The sequence below is a fragment of the Schistocerca serialis genome, chromosome 9 (assembly GCF_023864345.2).
Source record: "Schistocerca serialis cubense isolate TAMUIC-IGC-003099 chromosome 9, iqSchSeri2.2, whole genome shotgun sequence".
Taxonomy (NCBI): domain Eukaryota; kingdom Metazoa; phylum Arthropoda; class Insecta; order Orthoptera; family Acrididae; genus Schistocerca; species Schistocerca serialis.
In genome coordinates, this window is record NC_064646.1 from 20,212,447 (window position 1) to 20,236,481 (window position 24,035).

The 24,035-nt window shown below is 44.6% G+C and overlaps 1 protein-coding gene across 1 annotated transcript; it reads left to right on the forward strand.

Annotated features, from left to right (window-relative positions):
- The first annotated feature begins 767 nt into the window (after window positions 1-767).
- On the forward strand, window positions 768-3,922 carry LOC126418770 (uncharacterized). Its single transcript, XM_050085697.1, has 2 exons — window positions 768-794; window positions 3,524-3,922. The coding sequence occupies exons 1-2, from the start codon at window positions 768-770 to the stop codon at window positions 3,920-3,922; spliced, it is 426 nt and encodes a 141-aa protein (XP_049941654.1).
- Window positions 3,923-24,035: the final 20,113 nt, after the last annotated feature.

The window sequence follows — 24,035 nt, forward strand, 5'->3', positions numbered from 1 at the left end:
GTTCGAATCCTGCCTCAGGCATGGATGTGTGTGATGTACTTAGGTTAGTTAGGTTTAATTAGTTCTAAGTCTAGGGGACTGATGACCTCAGATGTTAAGTCCCATAGTACTTAAAGCCATTTGAACCATTTGAACCTGCACCTTGGTTTCCAGTCTTGGCCTTGGGTTTCCTCAATGTTGTTGGTAACTCTCAGGTTACCCAAAAATTTTTTTAGTTTACAATCTTTCTTGCTTTTGTATTTGCTTATACGTTGTGTTTGGCAGCTGTTAAGCACCTACCTTCCTGGCGTCTCACATGAGGGCAAGCTGCCTTGGATCCTGCCCAGTTATATCTTGCCGACAGCTGGCGACGGATGTTTCTTTCCAGTCACAAGTAGTCGTTCCGTGCGCCTGTGAACCGACGAACATCTCTTGACATTGCGCTGTCTTGTAAGCGGATCTTGGATTGCTAAGCTCACAGTCTGACATACAAAACGCTCGAGTTCCAATTCGATCCTGGTTCACCTTTGCTGCTCGGTCTGTGTGTATACAGACTAATTGGAACAGCGGTCGCATATCAGTTTGGTTGGTGAGCATCTTGCTCGGTCATGTGACGTGCTTGAGCCCACTGGTTAAGCAAACACACTTACAATGGGGGTGTACCAGTAGAGGCGTTATTGGGTTCTTTTGCCAATGTGCAACTGCAGCACTTTCATTTTGGTGTGTATGTGTTTAACACATGTCTACCAAATATGTGTAGTACATGGGCGATCTCAAGTTTCGTAATGATGCCTTTCATTGAGCCCGCTGAACTGGTATATACTGCCCTTATTTACGTGTGCTGGATAAGGTGAAGTTGTTTTGTTAAGCATGAACCATTTGAGTTGGCTCTGAGCACTATGGGACTCAACTGCTGTGGTCATAAGTCCCCTAGAACTTAGAACTACTTAAACCTAACTAACCTAAAGACATCACACACATCCATGCCCGAGGCAGGATTCGAACCTGCGACCGTAGCGGTCGTGCGGTTCCAGACTGTAGCGCCTGTAACCGCTCGGTCACTCTGGCCGGCAACCATTTGAGTCTTTCAGGCTCTACGTCAATGGTACCCTTTTTTAACCTGTTGTTAATTTGTTTAAGTATCATTTAAATTGAAAGGAAACACTTTTGCGTGTAAACCATGACAGCCCAATAATTGGCATTTAAAAATTTTTTCGGCGTAATGTGGCTATTTGCTTGAAGTTTATGGTTATTGAAAAGATATTCTTTAATGTGTACTGTGCGCTTTCTTAGAAGTTCACTATTTTGAGCACAAATGCTCGTGCGGTAGCAGTGATCCCATTTTCTTAACTGTACAACTTGTAAGTTGTACTGCCCCCACTTGTTCTTATAATCTTTGGTTATGAGGGCTTACTGGTTGATATGGTCCGATTCTTAAATCTTCTTGAATATCTTCTGTAATGATATTATTGAGATCTCAGTCTTTTTAAAATTATAGATTGGTGTGATTACTGCTTTCGTCCAGTCTGATGGAACCTGTCCCGACTCCCACGCCATTTCAGTAATTCTGTGTAGCCATTTAAGACCTGACATTTCACTGTACTTGATGAGTTCCGACTTAATTTCATCCACCCCAGCCGCTTTATTGCACTGCAATCTATTGACCATTTTTTCCACTTCCTAAAATGTGATGCTATTTCCATCATCATTCCTATCTCATTGTACATCGAAATCTGAAACATTACTGACCGTATTTTCACCTACACTGAGCAACTCTTCAAAATATCCCCTCCATCTGTCCAAGGCATCAACAGAATTCACCATCAGTTTTCCTGACCTGTCCAAAATACTTGTCACTTCCTTCTTACCTCCCTTTCGAGAAACTGCTAATTACACTCCAGAGTGGTTTTCCAGCAGCTTGACCCAAAGTCTCCAACTTGTTTCCCAAGTCTTCCCAAGATTTCTTCTTGGATGCTCCAATTATCTGTTTGGCAATTTGTATTTGCTAAGAAAAACTTATTACTATTTTACAAAACATTTTCAACGATATTTTCTGCTCCTGGGTTAATTTTACATTCTATTTGTGTCATCTACATCATGTTGCACCTTATTTGTTCATGAGACCCAGAAAATGTTAGATACAGGCTCCCAGGTAGTTGCCATTTTCCGTGACTTCCGGAACGCGTTCGATACAGTTCCGCACTGTCGCCTGATAAAGTAAGAGCCTACGGAATATGAGACCAGCTGTGTGGCTGGATTGAAGAGTTTTTAGCAAACAGAACACAGCATGTTGTTCTCAATGGAGAGTCGTCTGCAGACGTTAAAGTAACCTCTGGCGTGCCACATGGGAGTGTTATGGAACCATTGCTTTTCACAATATATATAAATGACCTAGTAGATAGTGTCGGAAGTTCCATGCGGCTTTTTGCGGATGATGCTGTAGTATACAGAGAAATTGCAGCATTAGAAAATTGTAGCGAAATGCAGGAAGACCTGCAGCGGATAGGCACTTGGTGCATGGAGTGGCCACTGACTCTTAACATAGACAAATGTAATGTATTGCGAATACATAGAAAGAAGAATCCTTTATTGTATGATTATATGATAGCGGAACAAACACTGGTAGCAGTTACTTCTGTAAAATATCTGGGAGTATGCGTGCGGAACGATTTGAAGTGGAATGATCATATAAAATTAATTGTTGGTAATGCGGGTACCAGGTTGAGATTCATTGGGAGACTCCTTAGAAAATGTAGTCCATCAACAAAGGAGGTGGCTTACAAAACACTCGTTCGACCTATACTTGAGTATTGCCCATCAGTGTGGGATCCGTACGAGATCGGGTTGACGGAGGAGACAGAAAAGATCCAAAGAAGAGCGGCGCGTTTCGTCACAGATTATCTGGTAAACGTGATAGCGTTACGGAGATGTTTAGCAAACTCAAGTGGCAGACTCTGCAAGAGAGGCGCTCTGCATCGCGTTGTAGCTTGCTGTCCAGGTTTCTAGAGGGTACGTTTCTGGATGAGGTATCGAATATATTGCTTCCCCCTACTTATACCTCCCGAGGAAATCACGAATGTAAAATTAGAGAGATTCGAGCGCGCACGGACGCTTTCCGGCAGTCGTTCTTCCCGCAAACCATACGCGACTGGAACAGGAAATGGAGGTAATGACAGTGGCATGTAAAGTGCCCTACGCCACACACCGTTGGGTGGCTTGCGGAGTATAAATGTAGATGTAGATTCTCAGCATTCCCAGTAGTTCACAAATACGACACCGGGCTAGCATTCCGGAGGAAGACGGTTCAATTCCGTGTCCGGCCATCGTTATTTAGGTTTTCCGTGATTACCCTAAATCGCTCCAGGCAAATGCCGGGATGGTTCCTTTGAAAGGGCACGGCCGAATTCCTTCCCCGCCCTTCCCTAATCCGATGAGACCAATGACATCGTAGTTTGGTCTCTTCCCCCAAAACAACCAACCAACCTCAAATACGTTTCCACACCCTCAGTAAACGTAGTTTGGTCTTTTTTTTTATTGTGCGCAGGCTTCTGAACCGTTCCCGCTGGGCACGAACATACAAGTGGTGAACCTCGCCGCCGACGGATACGACGCCCCGGCGGGCCTGCCGGTCACCGTCACGGGCTGGGGCGACACCGGGATCGACTACGACCCCGTCTACCTGCAGCGGGCGGACATGCACGTCGTGGACCGCGACACCTGCCGTGAAATGATGGCCGACGTGGCGCCGGTCACGCCGCGCATGGTGTGCGCCGGGGACCCCACCATGGCCGCCTGCCACGGCGACTCGGGCAGTCCGTTGGTCGATGGGGACACTCAGATCGGCATCGTGTCCTGGAGCCGGTCCGACTGCATCAGCGCTACCGCAGTCTATGCGGATGTGGGCAACCTCCGGGCCTGGATCAGGAACAACACTGGAGTTTAACAGACACAGTGTATGCCCTCACTAGCTGTACCCTGCATCATATATGTGTCTCTTGATTATGAATGTATAATCTGCTTTATCCATGTTATAATAAATATCCTACAAATTTATGCCTACAAACTGAAAATCTCGCCTGCTATTTCTGTCCCAGTACATGAAATTTCCTTGTATGTTCCACAAGAAAACATATACACCTATATGCTGGCCGGCCGCGGTGGTCTCGTGGTTCTAGGCGCGCAGTCCGGAATCGTGCGACTGCTACGGTCGCAGGTTCGAATCCTGCCTCGGGCATGGATGTGTGTGATGTCCTTAGGTTAGTTAGGTTTAAGTAGTTCTAAGTTCTACGGGACTGATGACCACAGCAGTTGAGTCCCATAGTGCTCAGAGCCTTTTTTGGACCCATATGCTGAGTCATATCTTCTAAACACAAATATCTGATTCTCTTTATAGTTTTAGTTTCTCAAGAGCTCAGATGCAAACCCAGTTCTAAGTAAAGAAGGGAAAGCAGAAAGGTGGACGGAGTATATAGAGGGTCTATACAAGGGCGACATACTTGAGGACAATATTATGGAAATGAAAGAGGATGTAGATGAAGATGAAATGGGAGATACGATACTGCATGAAGAGTTTGACAGAGCACTGAAAGACCTGAGTCGAAACAAGGCCCCGGGAGTAGACAACATTAAATTAGAACTACTGACGGCCCTTGGGAGTGCCAGTCCTGATAAAACTCTACCAACTGGTGAGCAAGCTGTATCAGACAAGCGAAATACCCTCAGACTTCAAGAAGAATATAATAGTTCCAATCCCAAAGAAAGCAGGTGTTGACAGATGTGAAAATTACCGAACTATCAGTTTAATAAGTCACGGCTGCAAAACATTAACGCCAATTCTTTACAGACGAATGGAAAAACTGGTAGAAGCCGACCTCGGTGAAGATCAGTTTGGATCCCCTAGAAATATTGGAACACGTGAAGGGATACTGACCCTACCACTGATCTTAGAAGATTAAGGAAAGGCAAACCTACGGCATGTAAAAGTACTTAGTTGCTGTGTGAGGAAGCGCGTAAAACGAGGTGTAGTTATTTATACAATGGGTCTGCCAGCGTGAGTCTCAGACAGGCAATCACAGTTCAAGCTTCGGGACTGTCAACGACGATCGCAACTCGAGGCATAAAAATCTCCCGGCGAAGTTCGTATCAAGCAACGGGTGAGCAGCGATGGTGCAGGTTAAACGCGCTGGTAAGGCAAACCTACCTTTCTATCATTTGTACACTTAGAGAAAGCTTTTGACAATGTTGACTGGAATAATTTCTTTGAAATTCTAAAGATGGCAGGGCTAAAATACAGGGAGCGAAAGGCTATTTACAATTTATACAGAAACCAGATGGCAGTTATAGGAGTCGAGGGGCATGAGAGGGAAGCAGCGGTTGTGAAGGGAGTGAGACAGGGTTGTAGCCTCTTCCCGATGTTATTCAATGTGTATATTGAGCAAGCAGTAAAAGAAACAAAAGAAAAATTTGGAGTACGTGTTAAAATCCATGGAGAAGAAATAAAAAGTTTGAGGTTCGTTGATGACATTGTAATTCTGTCAGAGACAACAAAGGACTTGGAAGAGCAGTTGAACGGAGTGGACAGTGTCTTGAAAGGAGGATATAAGATGAACATCAACAAAAGCAAAACGAGGATAATGGAATGTAGTCGAATTAAAAAGGGTGATGCTGAGGGAATTAGATTAGGAAATGAGACACTTAAAGTAGTAAAGGAGTTTTGCTATTTGGGGAGAAAAATAAGTGATGATGGTCGAAGTAGAGAAGATATAAAATGTAGACTGGTAATGGCAAGGAATGCGTTTCTGAAGAAGAGAAATTTGTTAACATCGAGTATAGATTTAAGTGTCAGGAAGTCGTTTCTGAAAGTATTTGTATGGAGTGTAGCCATGTATGGAAGTGAAACATGGACGATAAATACTTTGGACAAGAAGAAAATAGAAGCTTTCGAAATGTGGTGCTACAGAAGAATGCTGAAGATTACACGGGTAGATCACATAACTAATGAGGAGGTACTGAATAGAATTGTGGAGAAGAGGAGTTTGTGGCACAACTTGACAAGAAGAAGGAACCGGTTGGTAGGACATGTTCTGAGGCATCAAGGGATCACAAATTTAGCATTGGAGGGCAGCATGGAGGGTAAAAATCGTAGAGGGAGACCAAGAGATGAATACACTAAGCAGATTCAGAAGGATGCAGGTTGCAGTAAGTAATGGGAGATGAAGAAGCTTGCACAGGATAGAGTAGCATGGAGAACTGCATCAAACCAGTCTCAGGACTGAAGACCACAACAACAACAACAGTTTTTCAGGAAAGTTGCAGAGCTTAGATGTTGGTCAGCCAATTCCACAAGAAGCCAAATCATCAATCCGAACATCGCTGCACTATATATGTGGCGATTTTGCAGGTTAATGATTATGATGGCACCATTGTGCCATGGCGTAAATCGTTATGATATGCGCCAGTGTTAAATTATAGATCTTCTAACATCGAAATTCATTAACTTCGCAATATTAATTTAATTCTCTGTTAATTCAAGTCGAAAGTTATTAACAGTTACAAGATATAACAGCTTTGTTGACGTTCTACAACAATTTTTATTTATTACAGACGTGTGGGTCTGTTCCTGAAAACTGAAGGGTAGGCCGAATGTAAAAAGGTAGGAGGAACAGATGAAGGTGAAGTGTAAATTTAAATCCCCTTTACTACAGGAAGAAAATGAATACATAACTTTGCACTGAGGAGCACCTAGGTGCGAAGCCGGATGTATGAGAGCTCACAAAAGTTACACAGGCAAAATCTGTAGTGGCTCGCCCAGTATGAAATACAAACAATTTTGCTTGGTCGTCTACTCGGAATCAAATGGGTAGAACTTGGAGCGACGCTCGTAGAGCTGTCGTCGGTGTCGTATTCGTAGTGCCAACCTAAGAACTTTTACCTAAGCCGTGGTACCGTAGCTATCGATATCACAACTTGTATGTGTCCAACTTAACAGACTGTCTTCAGAGAGTGTGGCAAGTTATGAAAACATGTGTGTCTCCATGTATTATTTTTATTACTACCGTTTTTCCTAGACTTCTCACTGAGTTATATTGAAACAAGATTAGTTAAGAATCGTCAACTGGGCATAAATTTTCCAGTGGGTAAAAGTAACTTTTCTTAATGATACTATATACCAAAGTAGATTAATGTAATATTTTATGGGTTCGACTCTAAGCTGGTAAAGGATGGAATTGTCAAGTTAATTGTCTTTATGTCACCTTGGTGAAATCATCAAGCAGCAGCTAAGGATATCAATGTAGACAAATACTTCAGAACGCTATTGAACACTGAGCTAGAACATACTTCCCATAGAAATAATTTCGAAAGATCATTGAAAGACTGGGCTCCATCTCCTTAGACTCCTGTAAGCATTCTCTGTCTCCAAGAGAAAAGACGCGCGAAGAATACTCCGTTCTCACTGGTCAGTTTTCTTTAAGGCCGATAGAAAAACACTATTCTCTCTCATTAGTCCTCGCTTTCCATGACTAACCAATCAACAAATAACAACTACTGTACTGTGCTTTTTCCTGAAATAAATACACTCCTGGAAATGGAAAAAAGAACACATTGACACCGGTGTGTCAGACCCACCATACTTGCTCCGGACACTGCGAGAGGGCTGTACAAGCAATGATCACACGCACGGCACAGCGGACACACCAGGAACCGCGGTGTTGGCCGTCGAATGGCGCTAGCTGCGCAGCATTTGTGTACCGCCACCGTCAGTGTCAGCCAGTTTGCCGTGGCATACGGAGCTCCATCGCAGTCTTTAACACTGGTAGCATGCCGCGACAGCGTGGACATGAACCGTATGTGCAGTTGACGGACATTGAGCGAGGGCGTATAGTGGGCATGCGGGAGGCCGGGTGGACGTACCGCCGAATTGCTCAACACGTGGGGCGTGAGGTCTCCACAGTACATCGATGTTGTCGCCAGTGGTCGGCGGAAGGTGCACGTGCCCGTCGACCTGGGACCGGACCGCAGCGACGCACGGATGCACGCCAAGACCGTAGGATCCTACGCAGTGCCGTAGGGGACCGCACCGCCACTTCCCAGCAAATTAGGGACACTGTTGCTCCTGGGGTATCGGCGGGGACCATTCGCAACCGTCTCCATGAAGCTGGGCTACGGTCCCGCACACCGTTAGGCCGTCTTCCGCTCACGCCCCAACATCGTGCAGCCCGCCTCCAGTGGTGTCGCGACAGGCGTGAATGGAGGGACGAATGGAGACGTGTCGTCTTCAGCGATGAGAGTCGCTTCTGCCTTGGTGCCAATGATGGTCGTATGCGTGTTTGGTGCCGTGCAGGTGAGCGCCACAATCAGGACTGCATACGACCGAGGCACACAGGGCCAACACCCGGCATCATGGTGTGGGGAGCGATCTCCTACACTGGCCGTACACCACTGGTGATCGTCGAGGGGACACTGAATAGTGCACGGTACATCCAAACCGTCATCGAACCCATCGTTCTACCATTCCTAGACCGGCAAGGGAACTTGCTGTTCCAACAGGACAATGCACGTCCGCATGTATCCCGTGCCACTCAACGTGCTCTAGAAGGTGTAAGTCAACTACCCTGGCCAGCAAGATCTCCGGATCTGTCCCCCATTGAGCACGTTTGGGACTGGATGAAGCGTCGTCTCACGCGGTCTGCACGTCCAGCACGAACGCTGGTCCAACTGAGGCGCCAGGTGGAAATGGCATGGCAAGCCGTTCCACAGGACTACATCCAGCATCTCTACAATCGTCTCCATGGGAGAATAGCAGCCTGCATTGCTGCGAAAGGTGGATATACACTGTACTAGTGCCGACATTGTGCATGCTCTGTTGCCTGTGTCTATGTGCCTGTGGTTCTGTCAGTGTGATCATGTGATGTATCTGACCCCAGGAATGTGTCAATAAAGTTTCCCCTTCCTGGGACAATGAATTCACGGTGTTCTTATTTCAATTTCCAGGAGTGTATTTAACGTTCTGATATTTTGTTTATACTTAATTTTATTAAGTATTCTGATTTGCACTCGAATTAGCTTATCTTTTACCATAAACTTACTTCACATATTATGACACAAAATTTCCCGTCGTCTGCATTCACTCTGTCTTTAAAACTACCTCACACTAGTTCGTACAGCGTTCATCAATGGAACACTGATCTACATATTTACTTTAGACAAAATTCACGTATCACTCACACTACTAAAGGCGTATACAAAACTGAACAAACGTAAATAAACAAAAAAGCCTTCAAGAAATAAACAGAACAATGCACAAAAACATTCTCTTGACCTGTTTCTTGAATGTCTCTGTGCACTACTGGAGTCTCGTGGTCAAAATTCTTAACTACGTCACAGTTCAGACCATCCGCCACTTTGCACGCGTGAGTCATTCTCCTGATACACAGGCTCTAGACAGGAGCGATATAAAGCGCCACGCCTCAGCTGCTCAGAAGAAGCGGCTACTCAGGTAACAGACTATCTGTGGTGTGTACGTATTGTCTTTTTTGTTAGAGGAACACCTCCTTCGGGCCAAAAACAGAGATTAGTCACATCACCGTCAGAGGAGAGTTTGAAGATCGGAAAAACAAAATCATTTTAGTAGACTGCAAGAAAATCCACATCAAGGCCCCAGCGTTAGAACCGCTTGTTAAAAGGTAACAATAGCCACACGGTATTACGAACAAAAAGTTGGCTGGCGCCAGAAGAGAACAGAAACGGAATTCTAAATTCATAATGGAATATATATCGCAAGGACTGACTACGTGAAAATTGTCTCGGTTTATTCATTGGCACAAAGAACTCGGTGACATCTAGTGCAGCACAGACTTTGGGTAGAGTGGGGTTTATGTTTGGGCTGTGCGAACTTGGGCTTATTTTAAACATCGTTTTATCAACAAGTGAATGTCACAACATGGAAGCACATACAACTGTAAATTTTTTGCTTGATAACGAAAATATTTTCAAATGGATAATACCAGAAATAAACAATATTCCGCCTAGATGGTAAAAACAAATATTTAACGTGGGCCCAGCAACATAATGATGAAAAAAAAACTTAACCTACGCATGTCCAAATATTTCTCATCCAGTTATCTAATTTAGTCCACCTACGCATGTCCAAATATTTCTCATCCAGTTATCTAATTTAGTCCAGGACACCAACAAACGAGAATCAGTATCACCCAATAATAACCTTACAAACAGGTACACAGAATCACGTTGAATAGCTGAGACAAAACCTCCCACTGAAAGATCTACCGTATTCGGCCGTTGACCTTCACCAGCTATCACATCAGTGCCGACGACTTGAGAACTACACAAGTCTGACTAGAGAAGAAAATGCTCCACAACAGAGGATAACTTATGTCTACTGAAACAGTATAGCCAACGAGAAGCTCGGAACAGTAAGGCACAGGGTAAAGACCCAAATAACATCTGTACCATGTACGTACTTCATTGTTTTAGCACACTTCCAGCAAGCATGAGAGCTTTAACACATACAGTCAGGCAGGTAATAAAATGTTGTAATTTTAAGTTGTACTATTTAGCATTACTTGATTTTAAGTTCAAAATGGTTCAAATGGCTCTGAGCACTATGCGACTTAACTTCTGAGGTCATCAGTCGCCTAGAACTTAGAACTAATTAAACCTAACTAACCTAAGGACATCACACACATCCATGCCCGAGGCAGGATTCGAACCTGCGACCGTAGCGGTCGCTCGGTTCCAGACTGTAGCGCCCAGAACCGCACGGCCACTCTGACCGGCGATTTTAAGTTCTCCAGTGATTCAGTTTCCAGCTGCATTGCGCAAGAACATAGTAACTAAAACAAATAGTAAAACATCTTTATATCTTTATTATATACTAACAAAACTAATACCAAAGGACTTTTAACCACCGGCTGAGACCACTCAGTGAGCCACAATTACAAAACACTGAAATAATAGTTCGCAGTGATCAAAATATGTATAAGCAAATTTCAGGACAGTACAACCAGCTGATTTCAGTAACAAGTCCTGTGCACTAATGAATTACTTAGAACGGAACGCTCACAGTATTCGATAAGTGGGCAGTAATGAAAATATGCACAAAACGTGAACCAGACCGTGTACACTAACGGCCAATTGATCCAAATGGCAAGTAGTGAACAACTACAATTAGTCTGAATCCAAAACTCACCTGTTCCAACCAAGCAAATTAAACAAATGGGCAAGGATAAAAGCCATGAAACGGCCCAGCCGCCTTCCACTAACAGAATATTTGTAGCATAGCAGACGAAACTCTTAATAAAGAATACCATCTTTTAAAATTTTATATTCGTAGGGTTCCACATCCTCGACGTGTTTTTAGAATGAAACCATGATCCAAGTAGGCTGTATTCTGAGTACAAGCTATTTGACCATGTTTTCATTCTTAAAGAATAGCACTTGCTCTTTTGCCAATTTAGTAAACAAATATACACCAAGCGTCAAAGAAACTGGTGTAAGCATGCGTAGTCAAATACAGAGATACGCAAACAGAATACGGTGCTGCTATATAAGACGACAAGTGACCGGCGCAGTTGTTAGGTCGGTTACTGCTGCTACAATGACAGTTATCAAGATTTAAGTGAGTCTGAACGTGGTGTTATAGTCGGCACGCGACCAAGGGGACACAGCATCTCCGAGGTAGCGATGAAGTGGGGATTTTCCCATACGACCATTTCACGAGTGTACCGTGAATATCAGGAATCCGGTAAAACATCAGATCTCAGACATCTTTGTAGCAGGAAGCAGATCCTGCAAGAACGGGACCAACGACGACTGAAGAGAATCGTTCAACGTGACAGTAGCGCAACTCTTCCGCATATTGCCGCAGATTTCAGTGCCGGCCATCAACAAGTGTTTTCATGGGATTTCAGAGCCGAAGGCCCACTCGTGTGCCATTGATGATTCACGACACAAAGTTTTACGCCACGCCTGGGTCCGTCAACACCGACAATGGACTGTTGATGAGTGGAAACATCTTGCCTGATCGGACGAATCTCGTTTCAAATTGTATCGAACGGATCCATGTGTACGGGTATGGAGACAACTCCATGAAGCCATGGACCCTGCTTGTCAGAAGGGGACTGTTGAAGCTGATGGAGGCTCTTTAATGGTGTGGGGTGCGTGTAGTTGGAGTGATATAGGACCCCTGAGACGTCTGGATGCGGCTGTGACAGATGACACGTATGTAAGCATCCTGTCAGATCACCCGGATCCATTCATGTTCATTGTGCATTATGACGGACTTAGACAATTACTGCAGGACGATGCGACACCCAACACGTCCAGAATTGCTACAGACTGGCTCCAGGAACACTCTTCCGTGTTTAAACACTTCCACTGGCCACCAAACTCTCCAGACGTGAACATTATTGAGGGGTGCCTTGTAATGTGTTATTCAGGAAAGACCTCCACACCATCGTACTCTTACCGATTTATGGACAGCCGTGCAGGATTCATTGTCTCAATTCCCTCCAGCACTACTTCAGACATTAGTCGAATTCATGCCACGTCATGTTGCGGCAATCTTGCATGTTCGCGGGAGCCCTACACGATGTTAGGCTGGTGTATCAGTTTCTTTGGCTCTTTAGCGTATATAAATACAGTCTGAAGCAGGACGCTCCAGTGGTTTCGATATAGACAGGAAATCTGAGATTGTCTACACCCTCAAGACGTGCTACAGGCAAAACTCAGAATCTTTCCCAGTTTGGCCAAGCGGTTCTAGGCGCTACAGTCTGGAACCGCGCGACCGCTACGGTCGCAGGTTCGAATCCTGCCTCGGGCATGGATGTGTGTGATGTCCTTAGGTTGGTTAGGTTTAAGTAGTTGTAAGTTCTAGGGGACTTACGACCACAGCAGTTGAGTCCCATAGTGCTCAGAGCCATTTGAACCATTTTTTTTTCCCAGTTACCCAATGTGCAAGACGCAAAGTCCACAAATGCACATAATCGTAATGAGAAATCTAATTCACGAACTTAACTACCGGTAAACACGTCTTAACAAGTGGGTCAACTAGAGCACAGAAAACATGCACCCCACAGCACGAAAAGATGCTCACCAAACAAGGCCGTATGCTTCCGTCTCTCCACTCTACCTGCGTATCTGCAGGTAACCAACAGCGGTGTGAAACTAAGGCCATATTGAAATTCGAGCACTGTCTTTGCGAGCTATGTGAATCTGGCAATCTAGCCTTTTGACTCCAGGGGGTGCCTACAGTCATCAGGTCCCCCACAGCTGCCAGTCGGAGCTTCTCAATGGCCTTCCTCCATCTAGCAGTAAACAACGACTGAGACTGAGCCAATCCTGAGAGACATTAGGTCAACGCACCAGGCCGTGTGCATGTCCCCTGGTGGGACGCTGAGCGGAACGTTGCTCGGCTACTGGCAGAGAGGTTACACTGAGTTTTCGATTAGATATCGAAAGCACGCATGAACGAACTATGATGTGATGGCGAAGTAACAGTCTGTACATGGGCAATATGACACTAAACCAATGAAATATAACACTCTTTCCACCAGCTGCGACATGTCGCGTATACTAACGGTGATCCAATAATGTCAAATGTTTTTTATTCCAGTCTTTCAAAATGGTTCAGATGCCTCTGAGCACTATGGGACTTAACTTCTGAGGTCATCAGTCCCCTAGAACGTAGACCTACTTAAACCTAACCAACCTAAGGACATCACACTCATCCATGCCCGAGGCAGGACTCGAACCTGCGACCGTAGCGGTCGCGAGGTTCCATACTGTAGCGCCTAGAACCGCTCGGTCACCCCGGCCGGCTATTCCTGTCTTTGATCACAATATCAATTCTTTTGACGATGACCGGTTTCAGTCCGTAATGACCATCCTCAGATCTTTTCTACACCATGTCCTATAGTGATAAGGCCATAATGGCATCGTCAAAACACATAAATGCTGTGCTGACTGTATTTCTATGTTTTGACGATGCCATTATGGCCTTATCACTATAGGACATGGTGTAGAAAAGATCTGAGGATGGTCATTACGGAATGAAACCGGTCATCGGCAAAAGAAATGATACTGTGATTAAAGACTGCAATAAAAAACATTTAACACTCTTATGCTCCACGTCCCAAATGTGTGATACAGCAATTCACTTGAAGAGCTTCATAATGGCTTCTTCGTGCCTCAAAACCAACACAACACGAACAAGCCTACCGTACCCTCCTCGGCGCACACTGCTTCGCTATGATTTACTGCACCCATAACTATCATGTTCTTCACACTAACGGATGTGGCACACAGAATCATCATGCTTCCTGTTCTGCACGATCTAGCAGGAACCGAGCTCGCCTCCGTTTCTTGCCTCTGGCTGTAAGCTGCCGTCTTTACCTGCACACCGTCAAGAAAAGACGCTACCTGCTCTCCAAGTACACGATGGTTGTGTGCAGCTGTTCACCCCCTGCATTGACCATTACGACCGCGCACAGAACGCTGTCCAGATCCATGGCGCCCTTCATTCCATGTTCCTCATTTGCTGGCCATCAACGAACTCTTATCGTGGCACTTACTGTGACACGTTACACAGATGACTACGGCAAACCCCTTCCGTAGCCACGGCGATAAAAGACAGGTCTGGGCAGCACGCCAACAAGACACTGACGCTGCTACACAAGTTGTCTGCCACCGAGCCAGTGGCACGCGGTGCTGGCACAAGGCGATGTCACCTCCCACGCTCCGTACTGCCGCTTCATCTCTGATACAAGAGAAGTGAAAACGCAGCTGACAAACAAAAGCTGAACGAAGAGAAAATGAGCGAAAAGAGAGCAATGACAGAAGCGTTCAATGACTTTGGAAGTAAAACTTTGTCAACCGATCTGAGTAAAAACCCCCAAGAGGTTTCGGTCGTATGTGAAATACCGGGTGATCAAAAAGTCAGTATAAATTTGAAAACTTAATAAACCACGGAATAATGTAGATAGAGAGGTAAAAATTGACACACACGCTTGGAATGACATGGGGTTTTATTAGAACAAAAAAAAAACAAAGTATTGCTAGACGCGTGGAAGATCTCTTGCGCTCGTCTTTTGGTGATGATCTTGTGCTCAGCCGCCACTTTCGTCATGCTTGGCCTCCCAGGTCCCCAGACCTCAGTCCGTGCGATATTGGCTTTGGGGTTACCTGAAGTCGCAAGTGTATCGTGATCGACCGACATCTCTAGGGATGATGAAAGACAACATCCGACGCCAATGCCTCACCATAACTCCGGACATGCTCTACTGTGCTGTTCATAACATTATTCCTCGACTACAGCTATTGTTGAGGAATGATGGTGGACATATTAACCATTTCCTGTAAAGAACATCATCTTTGCTTCATCTTCCTTTGTTATGCTAATTATTGCTTTTCTGATCAGATGAAGCGCCTTCTGTCGGACATTTATTTAAACGTTTGTATTTTTTTGGTTCTACTAAAACCCCATGTCATTCCAAGCATGTGTGTCAATTTGTACCTCTCTATCAACATTATTCCGTGATTTATTCAGTTTTCAAATTTATACTGACTTGTTGATCACCCGGTAAGTATGTGGGTCAATATCATCTATTCGTTCACTCAGTGACCGTACAGGCACCGAAACGGAAGATAACTCGGAGAAGGTCGAAATAATGAACTCAGTCTTAAGAAATTGTTTCATCACGGAAGGTTGTAACACGGTCCCTCGTTTCAATTATCATGGTTCAAATGGTTCAAATGGCTCTGAGCACTATAGGACTTAACTTCTCAGGTCATCAGTCCCCTAGAACTTAGAACTACTTAAACCTAACTAACCTAAGGACATCACACACATACATGCCCGAGGCAGGATTCGAACCTGCGACCGTAGCGGTCGCGCGATTCCAGGCTGTAGCGCCTAGAACCTCAATCGTCATGCAGACGCCGAAATGGCAGATATTGAGATAACCGATAGCGGACTAGAAAAAAAATCGCTTTGTAGTAAAAATGAATCACGACCAAATGAGATACCAATAAGATGCTACAAAGATTATGCGAAAGAACTTTCTCCCCTTCTAGCACTAATTTGTCGTAGATCGCTTGTGAAGGGTACCTAGCGACTGGAAGAAAGCGAAGGTCATTCCCGCTTTTAAGAAGAGCCTTAGGACAGATGCACACAATTATGGATTTACACCGTCGACGTCAGTCTATTATAAAATTATGGAACATGCTTCATGCTCAAGAATTATGACGTTTTTGCAGAATGAAAATCTCCTCTATTAAAATCAACATGGATTCCGCAAAGAGAGATCCAGCGAAACTCAACTTGCTCTGTTCCTCCATAAGATTCACACCGGCGTACGCAACGGCGCTCAGGTTGATGCCGTGTTCCTAGGCTTCACGAAGGCATTTGGCACCATCCCGCTCTGCCGTTTAGTGAAAAAATACGAGCTTATCGAGTATCGGAGCAGATTTCTGACTGGATTGAAGACTTCCTTGCATATACTCAACACGTCGCTCTTAACGGAGCAAAGTCAGCAGATGTACAGGTTACTTCCAGAGTACACCAATGAAGTGTGATAGGACCGTTACTATTTACAATATACGTAAACGTTCTAGCAGAAAGCGCAGGGTGCTCTTTAAGGCTGTTCGCAGATGACGCGGTTGTCTACAACAAAGTAGCAACGCCAAAAAATAGTAACGATTTTCAGAATGACTTCCAGAGAACTGATGAATGGTGCAGGCTATGGCAGTTGACCCTGAATGTAAAGAAGTGTAACATATTGCTTGTACATAGGAAAAGACATCCACTACTGTACAGCAACACCACTGATGACAAACAGCTGGAAACAGATCTGCCATAAAATGTCTAGGAGTAACTGTCCAAGGAGACCTTAAGTGGAATGACATAAAACAAACAGTGCGAAAATCAGATGTCAGACTAGGATACACAGGAAGAATCTTAAGAAAATGTATATCACTCACGAAGGAATGAGTTACAAGGCGCTAGTTCGATCGATTCTTGAGTATTGTTCATCAAATTGGGATCCTTACCTGGTAGGAAGGGAGGGGGGGGGGGGTTCGCTTAGTCGGCCCAAGACCGTTACGGAGATTCACAAAAAACTCCATTGGTAGACGTTACAAGAGAGGTGTTGGGCATCGCGGAGAAATTTCGAGAAAGTACTTTCCGGGAAGAGTCGGACAACATATTACTTCCACCCACTTACGCCTTGCGGGCTCCACTAGGAAAAAATTCAAGGAATTAGAGGCGATGCATAGGCTTACTGACAATCATTGTTCCAAAGCGCTATTCGCGAGTGGAACAGGGTTGGAGGGCTCAGTCAGTGCAGTGGTACAAAAAGTACCCTCCGCCACAGACCATTACGTGGTTTGCGGAGTATGACGTAGATGTAGCTGTCATCCCTTGACGACTCTTTGGTCAGCCAAGCCGATACAGAACAAGTATGGCCACTACACCGTACAAGACCTCCAATGTTGCCCCACAAGTCTTCAGCTGCTGCCACAGCCATCGCCATCGCTGGCCCAAATCGATATCGTCCGTTTTTCCTGGTAGTGCAGACTCCTGTTCCAATTCCAGGACATACCTGGGCACGCCACTGAAGGCCACCACGCGAATGACGGGCTTCCGGCGATCTGCCGCAGGATGGTCAGCCATTCCCACAGTGTCTTCGGTGTTGGCCTCAGTCCGTGGAGCTGGTTTCTCTCCGTACAGCAGACGGACTTTTGCTGACTTGCACATAACCAGGAAACTTCAGGGTAGCGGCACAACTGCCCTTGTGTTGCCGCTGGCAGGAATCTAGACTTTCACACATGCAGGTGCGATATACTGAGCCAGAGAGAGGAGAAACTGCCACAAGACTCAGTTTCATACCACAGTACAGAGGGTATAACAGAATCCGAAATGTTAATTGGCCTGGGTAAAGGTAAGCATCAAATGAAATCGGATGATTTTATAGGTCACCTGTCTCAATAACCGCGGTGGCAGAGCGCTTCAGAGAATACGTGGAGAATATTGCGAGTAAGTTTTCCGACCATGCCGTTGTAATAGGGAAAGACTTCAATTTCCCAGCTATAGAAAGGGAGAGCCAAGCAATTAAAACTCGTGACAGAGAGAATATTTCGTGAGAGATCGTTTTGAATTTCTTCCGAAAATTACTTCGAGTAGACAGAGAACCAAACCGTTACGGTAACATTTCAAATCTCGAATTAACTGAATCACTCAAGCTTCCCAAATCAGGTGTGCAGAAGATGGCATCGTACGGCTGTTGTATTATCAATGATTACATGTGTTTCATAGTTTGTTAAGAAATGTAGGAAAATAGTTTTGCTTTGCACGAATGAGAGGAAACGAATTCCAAAGTATCTGAGTGTTTCTGACACTTTTACAATTGGCTGCTCCATGCCACTGGGGGACTTAAGTGACAAGACAATACAAAACATCGGTCAGCAGGGCCATAGGTTATACTGACAAGCAGTAGACCACTGGAATTCAAATGGTTCAAATGGCTCTGAGCACTATGGGACTTAACATCTGAGGTCATCAGTCTCCTAGACTTAGAACTACTTAAACCTTACTAAACTAAGGATACCACACACATCCATGCCCGAGGCAGGATTCGAACCTGCGACCGTAGCAGCAGCGCGGTTCCCGACTGAAGCTCCTAGAACCGCTAGGCCACAGCGGCCGCCCCATTGGAATTCAACTCCCTTTTTTTTAAGCTGATTTAAGAACGTTACATTCTGTATAAACTAACCATAACAGGTTGTCTTGCCCCAGTACTACTGGCGCTCCACCAAGCCTTTGGCCGCAATGAGATTATCAGTCGCTTTAATGTCGTTTGATGTTAGCTGGAGGCGATCTCAGCTAGGTATGTGGCCAAAATACTGAACATACATTTGGAAAAAAGATATAACTTCATTTACGTTTTGCCCAGAAGCTTTTAGCTGTTTTAATTTGATGACGTGCTGCTCCTGGATAGACTAAGTGATTACAACGTCTGCCAGATACTTAACATACGGTATACCCTACGTAGGCTAGTCTACATATTTCTTTAAATACTGCAGGATCATTGATGTAGCGGCATGGGCATACTGATTAACACAAAATAGTTTCATTTTAATTTAAAAGTTTTCTGAGCACTGCGCTAAATCATGTTGTAAAATAACTATCTCTGGATGAAACCGACGTTTCGGCGATCGTCACAGTGGCCTTTTTCAGGGCCTAATGCTGTATTTTGTCTTTCAGGAACGAGGAGACTGGCAAGCAGAATATTTAGCTTTTCTTGTGCTCCCAGTTTAATTCTTAAGTTGTTTGCGTGTCTTTGTGTGCTTATAAAGTTTAATTAGGTGACTATCGAGTCACATAGTCAACTTTTTCTGTTTGTTTTCATAATTTAATCGGAAAATTAGTAGTAGTGTTATGAATAGGTTGTGTGGGTGCTGCGTGCGGAGCTGATTGCATTTCGTGACAGCTGAAGACGCTTTATGGCCACGGTCAGTCGTCTGCAGGCCCCTGCCTTGGAGTATGACAACAGCGGAGAAACTGGTGCTTCATGTGGGATGCCTCAGGTGTTACCTGTTTCGCCCACCGATTCTGCTGTCAGAGCACCTTTCAGCCGACACCAGAGATCCGCGTTCACTGCCAGGTGAGTAGCCGATTGTTACGAGGTCTCGCCGCTCGAGGTGGAGAGCCAGTGTGGAGGCTGACCGTCTGACCCCGTCCATCCACTCTGTGACTGGACAGGTGGCCGCTCCTTCAGCAGGATCCAAGTGGGCACATCGCTGGAGGAGGCATTGCTTGTAGGTATCGAGCGTGCAGGGTGTTTCGGCTCACATCTGCACCAATCGCCTGGGCTCTGAGGCTACTCATGTGGGAATTCGTGAAGACTGCTGACCTCGCTTGCTGGGTGTAAACTGAGATCACAATTTGCAGCATCGCACTCAGAGGTGAATGAGATCTTTTGGTTTGGAGCCAAGTGGGGATACACACCCTATCGATTCTGTGACAGTCGTGGTTGCTGATTTCTGGACCTGTATTATGGTGTGGAAAGTTGTAGAACTCCCCGGGTGGGTAAGGGGTGCACTGCACAAAAGAAGCAGCTACTCGGGTAGCGAAATTGTTGAAGAGTGCGCATAGGGTTTTTTAGGCTAGGTGGTAATTTGGTGATGAATGCTCGCCAGTCGATACTCGTAGAGGGGAATCAAATCGCACATACAGTAAAGAAACTTCGACTGTCAAAATTTTAACAGTAAATTGTTGAAATATCCGTAATAGATTTCCTGAAGTTACTGCCCTGCAGGAAATCTCTCGCGCTCAAATTATTCTGGAAACCGAGAGATGGCTCAAGTCCGAAGTAGAAAGCTCTGAAATATTTAGTAAGGCATGGACCATATGTCGAAAAGACAGGTTAGACACCATAGGAGGTGGAAAAAAACATTGTTTGTATCGTAGTCTAAACTAAGTTATCTGGAAACTAGTACCAAGCCTAGGTGAACTCAAGTTAATTATCGGAAGTTTTTACCGCCCAACTGATTCCGGCTTCGGGGTGCACTCAGCCTCGTGTAGCCAATTGAGAAGCTACTCGACCGAATAGTAGCGGCTTCGGTCAAAGAAAACCATCATAACGACTGGGAGAGCGGTGTGCTGACCACACTCCCCTTCTCTCTGCATCCTCTACTGAGGATGATACGGCGGTCGGATGGTCCCGATGGGCCATTTGTGGCCTGAAGACGGAGTGCTTAACTGATTCCGGCGTAACAATTGTAGAATCATTCAAGGGAAGTCTATGCTCAGTGGCGCAGAAAAACCCAGATCATGCCATATTAGTTGGAAGCAACATTAATCTGCCGACTGGGACGTCTATCAGTTCACTGCACGTGGCACAAAAAGGCAGTGTTATCAAGTACTTTGGAACACGCTTTCCGGAAACTGCCTTGAATATCTAGTTACACAACTCACACGCAGTGTAAATATCTTAGACTTTGTCCTTACAAACAGGCCTGACCTTATCAACAGTGTCAGTATAGTGACAGGGAGTAGTGTTCACGATGTCATCATATCAACGATCGTTAATAAAGTTAATAAATCCGTCAAGAAAGATAGGAGAATATTTATGCTAGGAAAGGCAGATAAGCAGTTGTTAGCATTCCACTTAGAAAATGAATGGACATCATTCATCTCTAAGAAACGGAAGCAGAGGAATGAGGGGCAAACTTTAAACTTTTTTAATTCGAATTCTGGAGACGTATGTGCCCAGTAAGCGGTTTAAACCCTCGGTGGTTTAATAATAAATTTCAAAAAATTCTGAGGATACACAGATTGTGCCACTCTCGGTAAAAAAAAAAAAAAAATCACACACACACACATACGCGCGATTGTTGACGGACCAGAGTTAGTAGAAATTTATGTGACCATAAGAAGATCAATGCGTGAAGTATATAACAACTTCCACAAGTCATATCTTAGCGAAAGATCTTGCCGAAAACCTGAGAAAATTCCAGTCACACGTGAAATCAGCAATCCAGCCAAACACTTCAACCCAGTCACCAGTCAGAGGTGGCAATAGAAATCAGCAAAAGGAAAGTTGAAGTTTTAAATTTCTCGTTTAAGAAATCGTTCAATCATGTGGATCATACAGACATATCTTTGTACAGTCTCCCGCAGGGGGAACAAAGAAACAGGAATCTTGCCGACAACTTGAACAAATTCCAGTCACACGTGAAATCAGCAATCCAGCCAAACACTTCTACCCAGTCACCAGTCTGAGGTGGCAATAGAAATCAGCAAAAGGAAAGTTGAAGTTTCAAATTTCGCGTTTAAGAAATCGTTCAATCATGTGGATCATACAGACATATCTTTGTACAGTCTCCCGCAGGGGGAACAAAGAACCAGGAATCTTGCCGACAACTTGAGAAAATTCCAGTCACATGTGAAATCAGCAATTCAGCCAAACACTTCCACCCAGTCACCAGTCTGAGGTGGCAATAGAAATCAGCAAAAGGAAAATTGAAGTTTTAAATTTCGCGTTTAAGAAATCGTTCAATCATGTGGATCATACAGACATATCTTTGTACAGTCTCCCGCAGGGGGAACAAAGAAACAGGAATCTTGCCGACAACTTGAAAAAATTCCAGTCACACGTGAAATCAGCAATCCAGCCAAACACTTCTCCCCAATCACCAGTCTGAGGTGGCAATAGAAATCAGCAAAAGGAAAGTTGAAGTTTTAAATTTCGCGTTTAAGAAATCGTTCAATCATGTGGATCATCCAGACATATCTTTGTCCAGTCTCCTGCAGGGGGAACAAAGAAACAGGAATCTTGCCGACAACCTGAGAAAATTCCAGTCACACGTGAAATCAGCCATCCAGCCAAACACTTCTACCCAGTCACCAGTCTGAGGTTGCAATAGAAATTAGCAAAAGGAAAGTTGTAGTTTTAAATTTCGCGTTTAAGAAATCGTTCAATCATGTGGATCATTCAGTCTTATCTTTGTACAGTCTCCTGCAGGGGAACAAAGAAACAGGAATCTTGCCGACAACTTGAGAAAATTCCAGTCACACGTGAAATCAGCCATCCAGCTAAACACTTCTACCCAGTCACCAGTCTGAATTGGCAATAGAAATCAGCAAAAGGAAAGTTGAAGTTTTAAATTTCGCGTTTAAGAAATCGTTCAATCATGTGGATCATACAGACATATCTTTGTACAGTCTCCCGCAGGGGGAACAAACAAACAGGAATCTTGCCGACAACTTGAAAAAATTCCAGTCACACGTGAAATCAGCCATCCAGCCAAACACTTCTACCCAGTCACCAGTCTGAGGTGGCAATAGAAATCAGCAAAGGGAATGTTGATGCTTTAAATTACGTGTTTAAGAAATTGTTCAATCATGTGGATCATACAGACATATCTTTGTACAGTCTCCCGCAGGGGGAACAAGGAACCAGGAATCTTGCCGACAACCTGAGAAAATTCCAGTCACACGTGAAATGAGCAATCCAGCCAAACACTTCTACCCAGTCACCAGTCTGAGGTGGCAATAGAAATCAGCAAAAGGAAAGTTGAATTTTTAAATTTCGCGATTAAGAAATCGTTCAATCATGTGGATCATACAGACATATCTTTGTACAGTCTCCCGCAGGGGGAACAAAGAACCAGGAATCTTGCCGACAACTTGAGAAAATTCCAGTCACACGTGAAATCAGCAATTCAGCCACCACTTCCACCCAGTCACCAGTCTGAGGTGGCAATAGAAATCAGCAAAAGGAAAGTTGAAGTTTTAAATTTCGCGTTTAAGAAATCGTTCAATCATGTGGATCTTCCCGACATATCTTTGTACAGTCTCCCGGAGGGGGAACAAAGAAACAGGAATCTTGCCGACAACTTGAGAAAATTCCAGTCACACGTGAAATCAGCAATCCAGCCATACACTTCTACCCAGTCACCAGTCTGAGGTGGCAATAGAAATTAGCAAAAGGAAAGTTGAAGTTTTAAATTTCGCGTTTCAGAAATCGTTCTATCATGTGGATCATACAGACATATATTTGTACAGTCTCCCGCAGGGGGAACAGAGAAACAGGAATCTTGCCGACAACCTGAGAAAATTCCAGTCACACGTGAAATCAGCAATCCAGCCAAACACTTCTACCCAGTCACCAGTCTGAGGTGGCAATAGAAATCAGCAAAAGGAAAGTTGAAGTTTTAAATTTCGCGTTTAAGAAATCGTTCAATCATGTGGATCTTCCCGACATATCTTTGTACAGTCTCCCGCAGGGGGAACAGAGAAACAGGGATCTTGCCAACAACTTGAGAAAATTCCAGTCACACGTGAAATCAGCCATCCAGCCAAACACTTCTACCCCAGTCACCAGTCTGAGGTGGCAATAGAAATCAGCAAAAGGAAAGTTGACGTTTTAAATTTCGCGTTTAAGAAATCGTTCAATCATGTGGATCATTCAGTCATATCTTTGTACAGTCTCCTCCAGGGGGAACAAAGAAACAGGAATCTTGCCGACAACTTGAGA

Bases quoted from the DNA above. Each gene is read 5' to 3' on its own strand.
- LOC126418770 (XM_050085697.1), top strand. From the start codon at position 768: ATGCCTTTCATTGAGCCCGCTGAACTG. The intron at 795-3,523 runs GTATATACTGCC...TATTGTGCGCAG, and splicing joins TCATTGAGCCCGCTGAACTG to GCTTCTGAACCGTTCCCGCT.